Source organism: Littorina saxatilis, linkage group LG6, assembly GCF_037325665.1.
Source record: "Littorina saxatilis isolate snail1 linkage group LG6, US_GU_Lsax_2.0, whole genome shotgun sequence".
Classification (NCBI taxonomy): Eukaryota; Metazoa; Mollusca; class Gastropoda; order Littorinimorpha; family Littorinidae; genus Littorina; species Littorina saxatilis.
The window spans coordinates 915,293-936,435 of NC_090250.1; the positions used below are offsets into that span (position 1 = coordinate 915,293).

At 41.4% G+C, this 21,143-nt stretch overlaps 1 protein-coding gene and 1 long non-coding RNA gene across 2 annotated transcripts in view; both read right to left on the reverse strand.

Annotated features, from left to right (window-relative positions):
- Window positions 1-20,907, reverse strand: part of LOC138969655 (transcription factor SPT20 homolog) — a 23,493-nt gene extending 2,586 nt beyond the window's left edge. The window contains exons 1-8 of the mRNA XM_070342512.1: window positions 20,538-20,907; window positions 14,262-14,335; window positions 13,725-13,791; window positions 11,513-11,668; window positions 10,511-10,546; window positions 9,171-9,209; window positions 8,158-8,265; window positions 719-918 (exon numbers count right to left, since the gene is read on the reverse strand). Of these exons, the coding sequence (XP_070198613.1) occupies window positions 719-918; window positions 8,158-8,265; window positions 9,171-9,209; window positions 10,511-10,546; window positions 11,513-11,668; window positions 13,725-13,791; window positions 14,262-14,335; window positions 20,538-20,573 (716 nt within the window). The 5' untranslated portion in view covers window positions 20,574-20,907. The remainder of the gene's footprint in view (window positions 1-718; window positions 919-8,157; window positions 8,266-9,170; window positions 9,210-10,510; window positions 10,547-11,512; window positions 11,669-13,724; window positions 13,792-14,261; window positions 14,336-20,537) is intronic.
- LOC138968270 (uncharacterized) lies at window positions 15,708-19,867 on the reverse strand. The gene is made up of 2 exons (XR_011456115.1): window positions 17,330-19,867; window positions 15,708-17,084 (listed from the first exon to the last, which is right to left on the reverse strand). It is a non-coding gene; the product is annotated as an uncharacterized lncRNA (long non-coding RNA).
- Window positions 20,908-21,143: the final 236 nt, after the last annotated feature.

The window sequence follows — 21,143 nt, forward strand, 5'->3', positions numbered from 1 at the left end:
ATACAGAGAGAGAGAGAGAGAGAGAGAAAGTGAGAGAGAGAGAGAGAGAGAGAGAGAAAGTGAGAGAGAGAGAGAGAGAGAAAGTGAGAGAGAGAGAGAGAGAGAGAGAGCAATAAAGAGAGAGAGAGAGAGAAAGTGAGAGAGAGAGAGAGAGAGAGAGAGAGAGAGCAATAAAGAGAGAGAGAGAGAAAGTGAGAGAGAGAGAGAGAGAGAGAGAGAGAGAGAGAGAGAGAGAGAGAGAGAGAGAGAGCAAGAGGGAGAGAGCAAGAGGGAGAGAGCAATACAGAGAGAGGGGAAGGGGGCAGACAGAAGTCAAAAGGAACAATACCTCTTAAACTTAAAGAATATTAACGTTTTTTTGTCAACGTTGTTTGCTTTATTTGTTTCTTATGTTACATATTTGCCACAGAAAATGATGTCAGATTTTGCAGGGATGGCCAAATCATCCGTCCGATTACCAGGGGCAAGTAAAAAATCCGCCGGGCTAGTGGAAACCGCCTGGCAACTCACCAGGCTGGCCAGTGATAATATCTGGATAAATGAAATACTTCTGGTTGTGCTATCTAGATTCAAAGCGTTATAAACACTGCAGATGCCACAACTGTGGTATGTATCGGGACAGCAAAATTTCCTGCGGGCAAGTGACTTTCTTGAAATTTAATTTACATTTTGAGATTTGGCCATCGCTGTTTTGTTAACTTTGATCACAAGACCCCACCTTTTAATTGAAGGCTCGTTGAACATTTTCTGTCGTCTGGTCATCTCTGTGGCTACCATGGTAACGGCTGGAGAGGGGTCAAGGCAGAGGGGCTCGGAGGTGCCTAGCAACAGTTCACCTTCAAGCTGGTGAAGGTCATCCTGTGACCATGACCCCTGGCCAAACTCTGCTGCCAGCGAGTTCACATCACACAGTAAGGACTGGAAAGATAGAACAACTAATTCCATGTCATAAATATCAACTGTTGCATATGAAAAGTGTATAACCAAGGCTTTTTTTCAGTTATGAGTACAAGCATAAAGCCTGTCCTTAGGCCTAAAAAAAAAAATAGGTGTGGTTACGGTAACCCGACCTACCCTATTTTTAGGGGCCGACCCTATAACTTTTTATTACATTTGTCAAAAAACCCAAAAAAACACAAGAAATCGAGTGCAGAAAACGCAATGAAAGCGAAAGCGCCCGAGTCGCACACTTATTTCCCTGTCAAGTAGGTTTAATTTGTACACATTAGAAAAAAAGTATAAAAAAAAAGTGATTGCCTACCTTCCTACCCTATTTTTTTTGTGGCTATGTTACCGTAACCACACCTATTATTTTTTTTGGCCTTAACTTGGTGAATCGACAATGCGAAGTATACTTGGTGAAGCTGGCCGCACTAAGCTTTAGCACTGAGTTTTCGGTAAAAGGACTTCACGAAGTCTTTGCGAAGTCGACTTTGGGCTCATTTAAAGACTGCCTTAAACAATAGGTGCGATCTATCCAAGCCGTCTTCAAAGACTCCCATTCAGACAAAAACGAACGGCAGATATTTCCCCGTAGAAGTGATGTCACATACTCAAAGAAGAGTGGTCATTAGAGATTCATTTAGAGTGATAACGAAGCTATCACTTGGTTTAATTTGGATACTGCCACACGTATTCAACTAGGATATATATAAGTGCACACAAACATACCAATGTGATTGCATGCATGACAATGCACACAGGAACACACATACACTGTACAAACACAGAGTAGTCTTCACGAAGAATAGGGTCTCCAAATAAAGCCAAACTTGCCCTAGCGACCACCGCTGAATTACCTACCTGCCCACAATGACCACCACAAGGCGAGTATTTTTCTCCATAATGCATACTTCCATAGAGGCTAGGGCTGAAGTGCATGACAAAGTTAAAACCCAAACGGGAGCCAGCCGCGGAGCCAGATTGGTTGAAATCACACACATCTCAGTTTCAACCAATCCAACCCTGTGGCTGGCTCCTGTTGGGGTGGTCACTTTCTTGTGCCCCTCGGCCCAGCTGTCTATAACAACTAACTTTGGTTGGTCTCTTGGGTGGCCCTTACAGACAGGTTCCATTGTACATTAAAAAGAAAGAAAGAGCTCTGACAACTACCGTAAACTACCTTGTAAGCGCCCAGTATCAAGCAAACGCCCACCCCCTACTTTTGGTCAAGAGCTGTGCATAGGGTTTATAATTAAAAATTTTAGTAATAAATTTTCATTTGATTAATATACTTACCCAACTCACATATAGCAATTAACTCTAGTTCAGTGCTGGTAACGCTGTACGCATCCCCTTGGTAACAAGGGAAGCCCCTCTAAAAAAAGAGTGACCAATACCCATAAGGCCATATTAATACATACTTCCGACTTCCGTATGCGCGCGCATACGCCGCCATATGCATCATTCCAAACGAAGCCCAACTCACTCCCCTTTTTTAGAAATCCACCCCCCACAGCGGGGAGGCGGGAGGGAATAAACGATGTGAGTTGGGTAAGTATATTAATCAAATGAAAATTTATTACTAAAATTTTTAATTAAATTACATATCTTACCCAACTCACATATAGCAGATTGCTACTATAGGTGGAGGGCACTTAACCCAATCAGGAATTGAGAATCTGTCCTGCCGCTAACAGAGCAGGTAACCCAGAAACACATCCTATCTCAATGCATAGGCATCTCTGAGATAAACACCAATGAAAAACCTTTCAATAAAGCCAGCAAGCCGACTCAAGAACTCAGTTCTGCCAGGAGACCAAATTGAAGAACAGCTAGAGTGGAAGCCCAATCTCTTGCCCCGTGAGGCCTAGCTGTAGTAAAGGGCAAAACTGCCCTGACATCCCCTGCCTGACTCTGCCACCATACATAAACTTGTCTAACTATGGTGGAGACCCAATTGGCTAACACTACTCTCGAGATGTCTTTAAAGCGCACCATAACGAGTGAGATAAAAAGAAGTTCCTGAGATTCCGATCTAGTGTGCAGAGTCCTTAACGGAAAACTGTGGAGGGCTATAACCGTACAAAAATGTACATCAGAATCTCCAAGAGCCATAAAAATGCTCAAGAAAGGAATATAGAGTCCGTGCTGTTCGAAGGGGGAGGACTGACTGACTGCCCCCCCCCCTGTCTACTGCCACCACTTGAAGGCAAACCTGAACACTGTGGCAGTCCATCTAGGCAAGGTTGACCTCAACAAGTCATTACCCCTACCAAAGTTGAAAGACATTCTTTCTTCCTTTATATAAATTAACCGGTGTTTAACGTCGTATATAACCGTTCAAGGTTAAAGGGCGACGAAGCAGAAAGATAAGAACAAGAGCCCTTAGATTTAATGATCTCAAGCAAACCGTGCAAGTCAGAAAAAATCTTCAAAACTCGAACAGACCAAAAGGCTAAATATGGCTCTAGGGGAGCCAAAACAGTGATTAAGATTTGAACGGTGAATCAAAGTTGGTAACTCCAGATTCCGCTTATATGCCAGAAAACCCAAAAGAAACCTAAGTGCCATAGATCAGTCTTTCTCCGAAAATCTGTCTATAGCAAAATTAGCAGAAAAAACACTTACTCCCACTTCTCACAGAAGCTACCCAAGTAAGCATGGCCGATTTCCGTGTTGATCAGCAAGGCTAGTTAAGTAAAAGAGTCAAAGAATCCAATCACAAAAACCCTAAAACTAGGAGCAAAGTCCAAGAAAGGACTGAAGATCAGCTTTCAGCGAGCCTAAAGTAGGCCCTCTTAAACTTGCTGGTTAAAAGCCACCAAGAGAAAAATAAGCACCGAGCTGTCTCAGTAAAACTGATATCACATAATGTCTTAAACAAAGACGTGGGAGAAAAAGAACGGAAAGCCAAAATAGGTGGCTCGCCACCTTCATTGTACCGAGAGAAGAGGAGTTCTATCCGTTAAAACAAAAGCCATCTGTTCCAAGCCAGACAACAAGACAAGTACCAGTCCAGAGTTGACGGGCAGAAGAGCCCGAGCAACTCAAAAATATCCTTACAGTAGACACCCGTGAGAAACGAGTGTGAGCAAAACCGGAGCCGTCTTGCCAGCCTAACGAGGTCTGGCAACCCAGAAAGAACGAGCCCAAACTGTGCGACCGGCAGGCCGCCCAAAGTAAAACAAGAGTAAACATCTCCATGCCCGGCAGTCGGGCGACGAAGATAAGCAAAAGGCGATAGTACCAAAAGGCAAAAACTCATAATTAGAAATTTCTCCCATTCCCCCGAAGGAACAAAAAACACGTGGTCAAAGAGAGTCTGCTCCAAGTGGCCATTTGGCCGACAGACTTAGAGAGTCCGCCCAGACATAGAGACTCTCATGAAGGTACTTCGCTGCTAAAAAGATCTCGTGATGGTAAAACCACCAAAACCTCTCATGCTCCCTGAGGAAGCGATAGGGAGTGAGAGACCCCCTTTTCTTGATGAGAAAAGCCCCCTGTGGAGTTGTCTGCTTGAAACAACACATGTTCCAACCCTTTGTTCTAATGCTAAACGCCCAACAGACCACAAAGGGTCCTATCAAAGCTGAGAAGCCTTAGACATCTAATGTGTTCCAGCCCTGCACTCCCAGTTACACCTGGAGTAAAGGATTTCTATCAAGGGCCGCTTGCACAATCTCCAAGAGATTCAAAAACGGCTCAACAAACGTATGACTAGAAAAAAGATCAGAACCCTGAAGCTCTGAAATACCAAACGAACCAAAAGGGAGGCACCCGTGTCTCCCCCCACAAAGAGGGAAACCTAATCCCCCCCAGCCGCTGTGTTAAACACAAAGGCGAAAGAAGAGTGATGCCGAGAACTAACTTCCAGTTGACATAACTGCCACAAGTGTGAAAGAAAGCGTGCTTTTGTGTGCCTACCAACACCCACCGCTAACTTGCCTCAGGGGGAAGAAAGGTGGATATTAGACACAGAACCCTGCCACGAACGCGAGGGTAAGGAGACAAAAGATAAAGTCGAGAACGGCGAGCCTGAAGCCTTTATTTGAAAACAATAAAAAGCCAAGGCCTGCCGTGCGCTTTCCTTCTGCAGTGAGCTTTTAAGATAGAGAAGAATCCCTGTGCATAGAAGCGAACTCACAAAGAGGAACCTTCAAGAAAAGAAGAGATTAAAGTCTCGCCAAAAGAACAAACCCTTTTTGAAAGAGACCTACACCCAGGCTAAAAGCAAAGCTACATCCTTCGTATCCGCGTCCTGACGGAACACAAAAATATCCAGATAGGACGTAACCGCGCACGAGAGAGCGCAGAAACAAGATTTGTTAAAAAGCGGTAAATGTAAAGGAGTGCGGCCATAAAGAAACATAGCCAGGAGATCCTTGTTCTGACAGAGAGACAGTCACTCCTTGCTATTAACATCCAGACGGATGTTAGCCAATTCCGGGGAACCCGGTGGCGGTTCCGTAGAAAAAGCAAACGAATAAACTACGTTCTTAAGCTTGGAGTAAACCGAAGCCTACGGATAGCGATCAGCGCGTGACGCGCTGCTTGAGCAGATGACGCAAGCTAAAGCCCCGCCGCCGCAGGAGCTAAGCCGAGCGTTGCCCACAAAGGAAGTGGTAACAAAGGAGCCTCAATTGTGAAAAAACAAATTTCACAAGCCCAAACGACCCCAACAGAGAATCCAAGAAAATAGCGTTCTAAGATTCCCTTAAAAAGCTCAGGTCAGCTGAAAATGCGCAAAACGCGGCAAAGCTGAAGTAAGAGCATCACCCTGAGATGCCAACAAAGGCAGAGATGGGGCAAAAGCATCGATTGAGTTCGCAAATTGATCCTAAGAAGGAGCAAGACACGCCAAAAAAGATGGAGGAGAAAAGGCAGATGACAATGCTACCGCTAACCCTACAGGGAAAAAGCGCGTAGTAACCTCTGCCATCCATGTAAACAAAGATGGCAGCTTCGCTGAAAGTCAACAAAGAGGCGTCTCCATCTGCCCCAGAAGTTTAGTCTTCCAAATCCTCAACATCCTGTACAGTGGTATTCTAACCATCTACAAAAGGACGAGAGCCGGAACCAATCCCGAAAAAGCAACACTTGCCAAAAGGGAAAGGTTTGGAACAAATTTCCCAACAGCCGGAACTCCGAAAGGATATTCCATCCACCTGCCTCATACCAGCTGAAAGCCTGGAAAAGGAAGTGGATTTAGCCTGAGTAACAGCAGAGGAACCGCAACAACGGAACCGAAAGCCGAAGACTGATGAGCGCCAACTACCAACACCACAGTGTTAACGGCAGAAGGCTAAACCATCCTGAAACCGGACGCTACAGCCGCAAAAGCGTTAGCAAAATCGGCCACGGATTAGCAAATATCAGAACCAACCGGATGCCTAAACATGCACCAGAAGATCCTATTGTACCTTGAAGCCGCTTAAGCCCCCAGTGCCACTGCACTTGACACCCTAAACGGCAATTTGAATTCAGTGCAACCACCTCTGCGGAAGCACCGTCTTCTGAACAGCCGACTGGCACTCCCGTGCCCTCCGGAAGCTGACCCCCTGCTTGACTCCCATAGTCAAACAAAGAGCCAGCTATACTGTTCTCTTCCTGCCCCCCGGGCGGAAGCGGAAGACGCACACCCTTACCACATTCTAAAGAAGCGGGTGGTTGCGCAAATCTTCCGTTCGCTCTCCAAGGTTCCTAACCGCCACCGACTACTGCTGCCAATGCAGTCAGAGCCAGCCTCAGCTTCGGAACTTTCACCCACAAAGCCAGAGCCCGGAGTTACTTTCTCTTGGAGACGCTCTACCCTTTCCCCGGAGAACCCGGGTACTTGGGTAGAAAACATACCTTTAAACTGGTGTGAACCACCGGGAACCGGAACACAGGCCACAAGCGAAGACGTGGACCCATCATCCCCATCCGCATGAACATCAGCCTGAGACACAGTAGCAGACAGCGCAGGCGAACGTTGGCAAGAGACGAAACCCCCGTCACACCGGAAGCGAACGCATCTCCGCCCGCGTGGAAGCGATCTCCCCCGCCAAGGAAGAAACCTGTGAACTTAAAGAGAGCAACAATGTCGCCACGTCCGCAGACGCACGACCGGGAAACACATAAACCAAGGAAGCCTAAGCGGGCTTATCCACAGGAGAAACCTTGTCTAAAGGTTTAGCCGTCAAAAACGGAGTAGGAGGCATGACGACCAAAACATCGATATTTTATACAAAGACAGTACATGAACCGAAACACAAGCCTGTCCGGAAGCCTTTGCTTTCCCAGGTGTTTACTTTGTCGGCGGAGAAACAGCAGTAACTCGTTTAGACAACTGCCGCTTCTTGGCGTTAACCGCCATGACCAAAAACAACTCACGAAAAATTTTGTAAACAAGAAAATTTCACAAGTTCAATTTAAGGTCAAAAACGCCCACAAACACAAGCAAAAAACAGAAAGATCTCACCTCAACATGAAGAGACGATAAGACAAGCAAGAAGATACCAAGAGGTAAGTGACCAAGTCCGTAGACGAAGTGACAGATGGCTGAACACAGCCAGAGCGTACAAAAACACGACCAGTCCCACTGCTCGCTGAGTATGGAAAGATGCATATGGCGGCGTATGCGCGCGCATACGGAAGTCGGAAGTATGTATTAATATGGCCTTATGGGTATTGGTCACTCTTTTTTTAGAGGGGCTTCCCTTGTTACCAAGGGGATGCGTACAGCGTTACCAGCACTGAACTAGAGTTAATTGCTATATGTGAGTTGGGTAAGATATGTAATTTAATGCCTTGTAATCGCTCGCCCCACATTTATTCGACAGGTGTCAAAAACAAGTTTGTAGATGATTCTAAACCCTATTCACAACATACAGAGATATCATTCGAGTGATTAATGACTAGACGCTGCATTGCAGTCATACTGTTATTAAGTTAATACTTTCGCCACTGAAGTCTCTACAGAATTTAGTAAATGCCCACCCCCACTTTTGAGCGAAATTGGTGCACAAGGGGGGTGGGCGCTTACAAGGTAATTTACGGTACATCCCAAAAGAAAAGAAAAGCATAAACAGATCGCCTACAAGACATGTCCTCAAGACGAACAAGACGTTCCAAGATTTCGTCCTCAAGATGGCGTCCTCGATGAGGGGTGAGATCCCCCTTACTTATACCACTCACACACCTGGTTTTTCCCATCTTATCCTTCACATCTCTTACCTGTGCTGACGGGCGGAGCAGAACGAAATGCGTGTCGTAACAGCTGGGCGCACAGCGACGGTAGTCTCTAACCTCCACGATCACACAACCACTATAGAACACGTTCACCTGCAACAGCAATATTATCAACTTGAATGTAATCACTTGTATTCTTATCATAAAAGTAAACCATGCTAAAGAAACACTCTTTAAAATAAAAATAAACCAACATGTTAGCTGAAGAATCACATAGCAACTGTAGAACATATTCACCTGCTCTCTCTCTCTCTCTGTCTCTGTCTCTGTCTCTGTCTCTCTCTCTCTCTCTCTCTCTGTGGAATTCTTTGCCAATAGAAATCAAACGATCCGCATCATTAAAGGCCTTTAAAAGGCAGTTGCACTCACATTTGAGCACACTATAAACTGCCCCTGATGTCTAGTTTCCATTGTGTACTCGGATAATGTATGCAATGCTCTTAAGTGTTTTGTTTTTATGTTTATACTTGACCATTATTTTGATGTTTTACTAGTTTAATACTTTGATTAGATACTGTTCCTTTTAGGTATGAAATGATAGCATGTGCTTGTGTGTAGATATGCGAGCGCACGCTCGCGCGCGCGAGCATGTGTGTGTGTATATGTGTGTGTGTGTGTGTGTGTGCATGTGTGTGTGCATGTGTGTGTGCATGTGTGTGTGTGCATGTGTGTGTGTGCATGTGTGTGTGTGTGTGTGTGTGTGTGTGTGTGTGTGAGTTTATGTGTGCATGTGTGTGTGTATACGTGGGTGTGGATGTGTGTGTGTGTGTATGTGCGCAGTCTTTGCTTTCGTTTACAATTATTCTCTGTATATGTTCCAAGGACAGGTTGGAAGATTAGGCTAAGCCTAAAACCTTTATCCTTATGTAATAAAGTTCTGAGTTCTGAGTTCTCTCTCTCTCTCTCTCTCACTCTCTCGCACGCACGCACGCACGCACGCACGCACGCACGCGCGCATACAGAGTCCATTTCTGATTCTTATTTTTGGCAGATCTCACCTGTGCCTTTTCCAGAAGATCCAAAAGAAATGGAGGCAGCTGAAAAATACAAAATTAAATTACATATGATGATAACAAAAAATAATGTTTAACTCCAGTGTCAGAACAAAATTGTTTCTTCTGAAGTAGTGGAACTATCACAAAATGTTTACATAATTTATCAACATATTGATGGACCAAATACAGGCAAGACTTTACACAGATGAATAAACACAACTAGAACAGTGATTGTGTCTGTGTACAATGTAACAGTCATTACCACACAAGTTGACTGTCAATGTACAGTGAGTCCAGCTATAACGAACCTGAGTATAACGAAATCCCGCTTTTAACGAACTGCCATTGATTTCCCGGCAGACAGCCTTCTATTTCTTACTTGTTACTTTCCGGCTACAACGAACCTTTTGAACTCATTTGCATAACGAACCCCTCTTATAACAAACACGTTTTCATCACCCCAGAGCCGTTTTGTCACTAAAAGTCACAAAGCTACAACGTACTTATGTCAATAATTGTCTCCAAAGACAAAAATACACAAAAATACACAAACACAAGTGCACATCGCGTGATGAGCGAACTCTGAACAAACAGCGGGAGGTGCACGGAACAGCCACTGCCGCTGTGTTTTCACTATTCCAATCACCTGCTAAGCTATGACTGTGCTCTAAAAAAGTCACAAGGCTACAACTGAGAGGTGGTTCCCCTTTCATATGAGAGAGGAAACACTTCCTGCATCCGGGTCAGTGACCGAGTTTAACCTATGGGGAGGTTAACCTATGGGGCGGTCTCTTTGATGTCTTGAGAGGAAACTTGGCCAGGGTCACGTAGTACATGCACCAGAACTGGTGGACACCAGGAAATCGGAGATTGATCAGAATGTACATGTACTTTTTAAATTTTACTTCTAAAATTGTGACAGTAAAGTGATCATTTGAACTATGCCTCTATGGATTATATATGAAGCTGTTGAAAACATGCAGAGATTGTACTCTCCAAGGAAAGATCGATGGGAGGATCATTTGAAGGTGAGTGGAAAAACTTGTCTTAAGGCCATTTAGGGTTGAAAACTCTACAGCGAATTACTGATATCACAAACTAAAATGTATCTCCCTTGAGATTCGTTGTACCCGGACTCCACTGTATAATGATACAAACAATACCAGGCAGAATAACCTATCACATTCGTTATTGTACAACAGACGGGCGCAGTGGCGTAGTGGATAAAACATCAGCCTCCTAATCAGGAGGTAGCGAGTTCACATCAAGGCTGCATGTAAGTAAAAATGCCACTTTTAAGTTTAAACATCCAATACTAACCTAGGAGCAAAATTTAAACATACCTCTGCTGCATCAATAAAGTCCAGCACTTCGGATTCCTGGGGAAAAAAATCAACAGAATGTGAACATCATGCATTTATTGTTTACTTTGTTTCATCTCAAGTATCTTCAAGTAACACAAAACAAGAAATAGCCAGGCTGAGCAAAAGCTTAATTAATGGATGAAAAAAATCAGCCAGTATTAGTCTATTACGAGACAGACATTACTTTGGAATCCATTGCACCTCAAACCTTTTGTATATATATATCAGGCCAAAAAAAATAATACGTGTGGTTTCGGTAACATAGCCCAAAAAAATAGGGTAGGAAGGTAGGCAATCACTTTTTTTTTTTAAACTTTTTTTTCTAATGTGTACAAATTAAACCTACTTGACAGGGAAATAAGTGTGCGACTCGAGCGCTTTCGCTTTCATTGCGTTTTCTGCACTCGTTTTCTTCTTTTTTTTTTGACAAATGTAATAAAAAGTTATAGGGTCGGCCCCTAAAAATAGGGTAGGTCGGGTTACCGTAACCACACCTATTTTTTTTTAGGCCTCACTATATCCCATGACCTCCCTTCTTTGTCTCCGTAAATGTACTCTAGGTATATTTCTTGTATTTCCATTGTACTCTTGTTACATCTATGATGTAACTATTGCACTCTTATAACACATAAAATAGAGGATAAATAAGGGTGCACAAAATACATCATAGCTGGCTCTACTTTCTGTCGTCCTTGACATTCCAAAATGCACATGTACCTATAGACCGGGTGTGCAAGGGGTAACCACGCTTTTGAGAACTTGACAACACTCGTGATTGTTTATATGGCTTGTATTTCAGTCAAGACCCAGCGGGAATATCAAAGGGACTCACGAGCCTCATCCGCTGGGTCTTGACTGAAATACAAGCCATATAAAAAACCACTCGTGTTGTAACCTCTATATATGTCACTTCCTGTTTCAAAACCAAGAATTTTTTTTCAGTATCAAAAACAAAAGGTAAACTGTGTCAAAATGGATTACTTCATAGGGTAGCTTTATGGTCTCTGTCTCCACGCCTGAGCGAGCACGCAGCATGAGGGAGTAGCCCTCGTTGCCAGGATACAGGCTGAGCACCAGACAGTTGAGGCATTCACGCTTCAGTAGCTTGCCCAGCAGGTGGCTGGCATTTTCCAGCTTCTGTAACACAGATATCAAAATATATATATCGATTGAACACTTGATTTCCCTTCTTTGAGCCATGTGATGTCAGAGGCCGACAAAACTTCATATTTAGGCGGCCAGCCGAGACTACCAAATAGTGCATGCTTGTGTGCGTTCAATCATAAAAACTAAAAGGAATTCTAACCAGAATCGATCAATACATACCGTATTTTCCGGGTCATAAGGCGTGACTTTTTTCCTCGAGTTTGACCCCTGTGCCTTGTATAACGAAGCGCCTAATCCGTGTATGAAATACGGGAAAAAAAAAAAAAAATTGGGAAAAAATCATGGGGAACAAATTGTGACAAGAACTCACCTCCATCTCGAATACCGGTAGTCGTATTTTTAAATTCCGTGAGCACTTGTTTACACAACTCACACTGATCGTCACATTTCTCGGCAGTTTGATTTCATGACACACCCTCACACAGTCACACAGCAACCATGCCGAAGACGAAGTGACTTGCTTACGATGCAGAATACAAGTTGAAAGCGATCGAACTTGCTGAGGGCAAAGGAAATCGGAAAGCAGCATTGGAGCTTGGGATTAATGAATCCATGGTTCGGAAATGAAGAAAACAAAGGACAGAGCTTGGAGCTTGTGACCGGCATATTCGATCTTTCGATTTTCATTCTTCGATCGTTTGTTACCGGTATACTTTTTCAATTTTGGTGCGCCCTATCGGCCCCCTGCGCCCAACGGGTGAATGGATTAAAAAAAAAATGTTAAAAAGAAGGGGGTGCGCCTTTTTTTAAAAAAAATTTTTTTATGCAATTTATATCTCGCACATATTCAAGGCGCAGGGATTTATTTATGCCGTATGAGATGGAATTTTTTTTTACACAATACATCACGCATTTACATTGGCCAGCAGATCGCAGCCATTTCGGCGCATATCCTACTTTTCACGGCCTATTATTCCAAGTCACACGGGTATTTTGGTGGACATTTTTATCTATGCCTATACAATTTTCCCAGGAAAGACCCTTTTGTCAATCGTGGGATCTTTAACGTGCACACCCCAATGTAGTGTACACATATGGCTCTATTTGATCAGGTACGGATATATCCGCTCAGACTGTTAGTTTCAGTCACTTCCTGTAACGTCCATCTAACGCCTGCATTCCAGCGTGTTGATACACAGTTACTACAATTCTGAGTGACCTGCTGCAGCACAGCTGGTCTCTGCTAACAAAAACTTGGTCAACATAGGTGGGGTAGAAAGTGTTAAGGAAGGAGTCTTATGGAGGTAATTTTACAGAGGTCCTGAACAGAAAATTTGAGGAAAAAAAATAAATTATATGGGAGATTTATAGAGCGCTTTACCTTCTCTAATCGCTTTACAATGGAAAAAAAAATTATGAAAAAACAAACAAACATACATATACATACAAAGCAAAGCAAAAAAGCATGTGCAGCAGCATTCAGCACACAAGTGAACAACGAAACACTACATCAATACAAGCTGCAGGCATATTAACACAGGCAAAACATTCAAACACCTGATCAAAAATGCACAATATTGAAATAAAATTAATCAAAATACTGTGTGAAGAAGTGTGTTTTTAGGTTTGATTTGAAGGAACAAAATGTTTGGCAGTGTCAGATAGAGTAAGGGAGAGAGTTCCACGCAACGGAAGCAGAGTGGGAGAAAAGGCTCTCTGGCTGTGCTGTTTGCGACTAAAAGAAGATAGACGGAATATTCTAGTGTCTACAGAGGAGCGGAGGGATCGTGAGGGTGTAGAGTGTGAACAGGTCAGACAGGTAGGATGGGGCTGAGCCAGATATTATTTTGTAGCAGATACAGCAGCACTTATATTGGATTCTCAGCTCTACAGGGAGCCAATGAAGTTTCTTTAGCCAGGGGGAACAGGACTGGGACCGAGGGGCTTTGCAGACAAGCAAGATCTTAAAAGAGAGGTTCCACTGTAACGGTAAAAGCCGGCAGACGCGCTGCACAAGGAATGCTGCAGTTATCGTCATCCAGTTCAGTGCCTTGGTTACCGACCTATGCATGCATGCAGAACAAACCTGATCCTCTTCTTGTTTAGCTGACTCTTCAACGTACAAATCAAACAGCTTCTGGTCCAGGGATTTCCTGCAAGAAGAAAACAAGAGTTTTGTGCCTCGTGTAACAAACCAACCGCTCATATCTGAGTTAGTTATACACAAAAATTACAGTATAACTTAATGTTGAAAAGTCAAACCCTTAATCATACTGTAAACATGCGGTTCATTTGCTGCAGAATATAAAAAAAATTCAACAGAAGCGTTAGTTTGGCCTTATTTGATTTGATTTGATTTGATTTGATTTGATTTCACACACTATTCCATCTCATTCTCACTCCCATATCCCAAATTTCCTAGTTCAGGCTTCAAGTTTCAAGCTATTTTTTCTACTTGATATGATAACTGCTCTTGCAAAGCAATCATATATATTTCAAAACTTTACAAGAAAAGTAGGCAGCTATAATTCCATTGTACATTTTGAACCATAAGTTTGAAACACTATAACAAGACTGCACACATACACAATACAACAACAAATAAATTCAAACTGTCACTTACACTTTGCTGGTGCTGGAAGACGTAGAAGAATTCAGAAGCATGGCTGGGTTCTGGTCTGAGCAGTCCAGAATATACTGATGAACAAAATTAAGCATGCATGCATAAATTATGGTTCATAAGTTATGACAGCACTTCTTCACTTCACTATGTACTCGTTCAGTACCCTATGAAGCAGTACGTACTGAATTGTCTCAATATCATCAAGCTGTCTACAAAAAAAGAACTGATAGCTCTCAGTCTCACAATTTCTTCCTTTTTTTACAATTAAGAATCATTAAACAGGGGTAAATTTACAGAGGCTATTGTATGAACAGAAAGTCTGAGAAAAGAGGATTCTTAATCTTAAAGGGGAGGGAGTCTTAAAAGGGAGGGAGTCTTAAAAGGACGAGAGTCTTAAAAGGGAGAGAGTCTTAAAAGGGGGGTTCCACTGTAGTACAAATAAACAACAGCCACTTAAAAATTGTCAACCTTGACTTTAACTTGCACCACTCACTTGGGTCACATGCCAACATTAAAAATATCCACTCAAAAATGTACGTCAATAACCCGCTTCAGCCCTGTGTAAGGTCGCGGTCCCACTCTCACCAAGTGAATCCCTCTCAACCACAACAGGTGGGTACTTATTTTCTCCGAAAACCCCCAAACCTCCGAAAACCCCATCCAGACTAACTAAATCTATCTTCAAAGTGAAGTTTTGGACATGCCTGTGAGAAGTCATGCCTGATTCATGCTACATGCACCCTTATTTTTGTGTTAAAAGCCGGATTTTCGACGAAGTCGATGCACAGGCGGAAGGTATCGTCCACTGGACTACTACTATCACAGAAAGACTACAAGGTATGTCACTCACCTTCGAGTCTTCTGTGTTCTTGGAGTCGCTTCCTGGGGAAAAATATTGTTCAAGACGGTTTGCCTCTTCCTACAGTCTGTGTAAGGTCAAATAAATACAGTTGAATGATTGTTTGAACTATTATGTGCCTTTAGTTTTCAGCTTCCGTCCGCTGCAGGTTGTTTTTAACCATCATTTGGACGAATCTTTGTTTGCGAGCCGCTAATCCACTTGGGGACAAATCATGTATCCGCACCGAATATGCATACCAGCGCTCATTGGTCTAAAACATATGTAAATATTGTGCAGCAAAGGGAAGCTACCTACGGGAAAATAATCATCGAATATCCTGTTATTAACCAATGAGCGCTGGTATGCATATGGTCAAGAGTACAGAATAGTGTCCAGTCTCTGTGACATGAGCATGACAAATATAATTTTGTCATAAAACAATCTTTTTTACTTAAATTGGAGCATATAGTTATCTTGATACTTCCTACCGAAAGAATTTTCAAATGGGCTATTTACTGAGTAGTATTTGAAGAAAATGTATTTGGTTTGCATGTAACGGTAACACCGTGACCCTTTCAATCAACATCAACTTAAAACAAATCCAGTTTAATTCCAGGTCTTTATTTAACTTTAACAGCCTGCTACAAGTGTACTTTCAATGATTAAATCATAACAACAGTGTTCTAGTCTGATACAGTATTGAAAACTGCATGTAACTGTTGCATGTACGTAACTTTACACAAAGCAGAACATTTGACTCACAATGTTAAAAAAGTAACATATTTAAGTAAAATAAACAAACAAAAAGTCTTCAAATATGTTAAGCCTTATCTTTATATTTAATTGTAAGAAGAAAAAGTTAATTTTTCCAATTTCTGAATTATGTTATAATGCACCATGCATTTACAACATCAGGCGTTCCTAATTTCAAGGTAAAATGACTGAGTAAATGTACTGTATTAAAGGCTCCTACATTGTCAAGGTATGAAATACTTCAGTTAAAGTATTAATTAAGGTTAAAGTATCCCAACAATTGTTTTACTCGTTTTAATGTATAAAATAGAAAACCTAGCAATACATGCATGTAACATAACACTGTGACCTATCCTTTTTCTTACCCATTTTTCACCAGAAAAAGAAATCCATCCAGAATTAAATGTTCTACAAGTAAATACATAGATATAAACATATTTCACATCCAAAAATGTGAGTCCAAGTGATAAAGGGAAAGAATAAATAACAAGAAAAGACGTATGCAAGTAACTTTACACCAACTAGTGCTATTTGAAGGTGAAATAATTGTTATACAGCCTCTTAATCACTTAAATCGTACTAGTAATTGAAGAAAACATTCTCTTAATATTGAATGACCTATTGAGTGCTTAAGACAGTGAAATAATTGAATTTAAGTGGATTCAGAGCCAGTTTTAGGCAACAAACAAAATATCCCGAATAAGGGAAAGGCAAACATATCCATTCAACTTTTGTTATTACTTCAGCTACACCTTAGTAATCAAAAGAGAAATACTCAAACAAAACAGCAAATGTTAGACAAAACATTGGGCAACAACCAAAACTGTCCTACCAACCAAACTTTGCTACCAACCAGCCTTTCCTATCTTTCAGATTGTAACTAGACAACAGCACAACATGAACTCAAAAACAAACATGAAGCTGCTAACCACAGATGTGGCACTGACAGATGGAATAGAAGAGCCTCTGCATACATGAAAATCAATGACAGTTTTGAAATATTAACAAAACAGCGTTCCACCCACTCGTATTATTTTTTATTGTTTTTTTTTATTATGGAGGGAATGCATCTAGGCTGGTTGACCTCATGCTAAACAAATACATGACAACAGTACAGCTTCAGAAATCTTAGTGCATGGGAACAAAGGGCCACACATAGAAGTCTGTTTGCTCTCACGCTGTTTCTTCAGGAAATGTACTTCTGCACCATCACCAATGAGGGCTTGAATCTGCAACACAAAATAACAAGAAATTCCGAGGTGATATTCAAAGCGTACCAGTTCCACATAACTAATCTCATGAAAATCATCAATTTGATTGAATTAAACATAAATTACCATGCATGTTAATATATTCGTGTACATTTAAACAAAAACTAGTATCATTGGTACTGAAACAAACAAAAAAAATAAATCCCCAGTGCCTCAATTCTCACAATTTCTTCCTGAATGTATTGAAGTCCTTGTACTCTTACCCCTGGAAATGCAGGTCACAGTATTGTCAGCTGAGTCCACACCACTCTGTTCTGCAAACTTCACTGGATGTTGTCTCAGTTGATAGTGTCCAGGGAAGGAAGAAAATTTTTAAAAAATTAAATGCTGGACCGATGAAACAAACTTTTTTGTGTCCTGAAATAGCATTCCTAATGCTGTTGATCATGTGTGTGTTATGTTACATTGTGATTCAAACACATACTGTTAAAACTCATCCTAATACATAATTATTCACTCTTAGTCTGAAAACACTCACCTTCTTTGTGAATTTTTGTTTTTACCGAGTAAAGTTACATTCAAGCAATAGATTAAGTGGGTTTTTGTTTGTTTGTTGACCTGCATTAAACCATATCTTGGTTGTTAAGCAGCCTTAAAAAAAAAGCATCCACAGAAAAGAAAGAAAAGATAATAAACTATGTTGACGGCAATTTTTACTCATACATGTAACTTAACACCGAATAATCCCTTAGTCTATGATTATGTTTGTGTTATGTGACATTCAAACACATGTTTAAAAAAAATGCTTGTACTAAATGATCCACTCTTTGAACATTATAGTGTGCAATTAGTGTGCACAAAAATGTGAAATTCTTCAAGATACGTTTGAAAGTAACTTTACACAAAACCTATGGTGTCATGTTACATGCAAACACCTTTAATCTATTTTGAAGCATTAAACAGTTTGAAAAGCAAAATTGTTGACTGTTTCCATCCAGTCACCTTTCAAAGTGGGATGGAACCAGTCAATGAAATCCTGAGTTCATCTTAGCAATGCCATTTGAAAATGTCAGTATGACTGCAGGTACATAACATGCATTTATCGTGTTAAGTTACTTGCATGCACGTTTTTACTGCATGTAACATAATGCACAATTATAATTCAAATGTTACCATGAAGCAAACAATTCATTTGTATTAAAAAGCTCCTATTCAATAGATTTTGCTATACCAAACTTGTGTGATGAAAAATACATGAGTGTAACTTAACACCACTCTTTATGGAGTAAAGTTACATACAAACACATATATCACTAAAACATCCCTTGTGCAGGCGAAAACACAAACTGAAGTTAAAGATCGCCATTCAAAACGCATCATCTTGAAAAATCAGACAGGTACTTGCAGATTCAGTTTCCATCAACAAGGTGATAGTTAGCATGTAACTTTACACGGGCATGTTGTCACTGTGATTGCGTTAGGTTACGTACGAACAGAACATTCAAACTTGGGTTTAAGATCGTACCGGGGCCATCCACATTCATCGAGAATGCAAATGTTCAGATTATTGCATATTTGTTTTCCTTTAAAATTTCCCCGATCTAAAATGAATGCAGCACTTGCTTGTACGTAACGTTAACGATATGTACTTTCGTGTTAAGTTACAATCACGCGTCAAGATGGTAAAAAAATGGTAAGTCGGAACAATTTTTTTTAATCCTTCGAGATCTCACAACACTACGTCCAAAATTGGTCTTCTCGCTAAAAAACATGTGAAAATCATTCTCCTAAAGCAAACATATTCACGCATGTAACATTAAAAACAGTAACACCAAAAGTAAGCATGGTCACTCACAAACATGTGCTCATAACAAATCAACAAACATTTTCCACAATTCCAAATGCGACTAAGATAACCCCTGCTAACACTGTTTTCACGTTCATGCCGTTGTTCATAAAAATGATAATGTATTTTGGTCACTTTACTTGCATTTCATGTCTTTCACTGACAAAACTGCATAAACGTAACCATAAACAGCAAAACTTACCTCATGCTTTTTCGCCACAATGATCCATCAATGCTTCGACCAAAACAGCATGTGGCCAGCTCTTTTGTAAACAATATTCAAAATGGCCGCCGCTTACGCAAAATCTCGTTCACGTCCTAGTGAGGGATCGTTTTTTGTTGCATGCGCGTAACATAAGATTTACGCGGTTTTCAATTATTTTTTCCCTTGGACTGCTATGTAGAGTGGAATCAAGAAACCGCTTAAAGTCCTATGCCGAAATGAAGGCAGCGACAGAAGCTTTAAAATCATGCTGTTTCCCACCTATGCGAGACTTCCAACTCGTTGTTAAAATGAAGACGAACTCGGTACGAAAAACTAACGCGACGGTTACGCGCAAGCAGCCGTCCTTTGAACGCAATTATACACATCGCCGGTCATTCGTTCGTCCTGACAGTAAACCTGCATTGAACTGTTTTGTCTTTCATAACATGATATGATTGATTCAGTTTCAAATTGTCTCTGGTAAAGCGAACATGCAGCTTCAAAGTGTAGTGTGTGAATTGTGTCACGTTTCGCGTTTCGCCGACAACCGACTTTTTCGAACTAATCCACAGATATATAACTCAACAGACACAGATTTGAACACAAGAAGACATGCATATTGAAATCAACTTATTTTGAACAGATTAGAACAGGTTTGATTGAGGTGCATGTAGAATGGTTGCCTTTACAAGGCTAGTTTTGTGACCAACTCGTGATACAGGCACTCGACGCTCTGTTGTACTCTTGACCATATATTCGGTGCGGATACATGATTTGTCCCCAAGTCGATTAGCGGCTCGCAAACAAAGATTCGTCCAAATGATGGTTAAAAACAACCTGCAGCGGACGGAAGCTGAAAACTAAAGGCACATAATAGACTTTCAAACAATCATTCAACTGTATTTATTTGACCTTACACAGACTGTAGGAAGAGGCAAACCGTCTTGAACAATATTTTTCCCCAGGAAGCGACTCCAAGAACACAGAAGACTCGAAGTGACATACCTTGTAGTCTTTCTGTGATACAGTAGTAGTCCAGTGGACGATACCTTCCGCCTGTGGTCGATGCAACAATTTCAATGCAAGGAAGGTAACTCTTGTTACTCGAAAGCACAACTATTGATGACGTCATGTGATTAGTGCTTCTGCTCCTTCGTAAATCCTTGCACAAACACGAAAATAAAGCCATGGACGGTGAAAGTTGCAGATATAAGTCCTGATTTCAACCAAATATGTAGCAAAACACGATCTAAGGACGAATTTTCGTCACTTCCATGGGGTTAATTCAGGAATATGCCTGACTCACTACTGTAATAACATTTTTATTATACTCATAATCCTTCCTTTCTATAATCTCCAAATATTATCATAACTGCATCAGTGCATGATGATTATTTTGTCATGATATTGATTGACATACCTGTGCATGGTAGGTTACTGCCTCCATACTTTCCATTTCGAAGTTCAAAATAAGGTCCAGAGGAAAATGTAGGCATTAACGTTCTTTCAGTATAACAGGTTTCGATTGACAATACACTCAAGAAAAATGCGGGGTATACACAACGTAAAACACTTGAGTTTAAGTTGAAACAGTCTCGAACTCTCAAGCCTGTCTCTCGAGAATAAACATTCACGCGCACACAGAATAATCCGCCAAAATTAGAGTATCATACTCAACAGTCGTTTGGTATTTCAACATGCAGAATGAGCCAAACTGAAGCTTGAAGCTTTAAATGTGTAAAGCCCAATGTGATTCACAGCATTTTGCAGTGTATGACAGCGGAAGTACAAACCAGCTAGGCGACCTTGACCTCGGACAGAAGAGGGGACATAACCGCATCTCAAGTGTTGGTCAGTGATGATGATCATCAAAAGACACTCGCTTCAACTTCATCTTGGTGTTATTATGTGAGGCCTCGACAGTGCTTATTTCTGTAAAGCTCTCAACAGTTACCCGAGGCTCTACTGGGTTGATTTCATTCTTTGCTTGCACGATGAATGTCAGGATCTCACTATGTCAGTATGT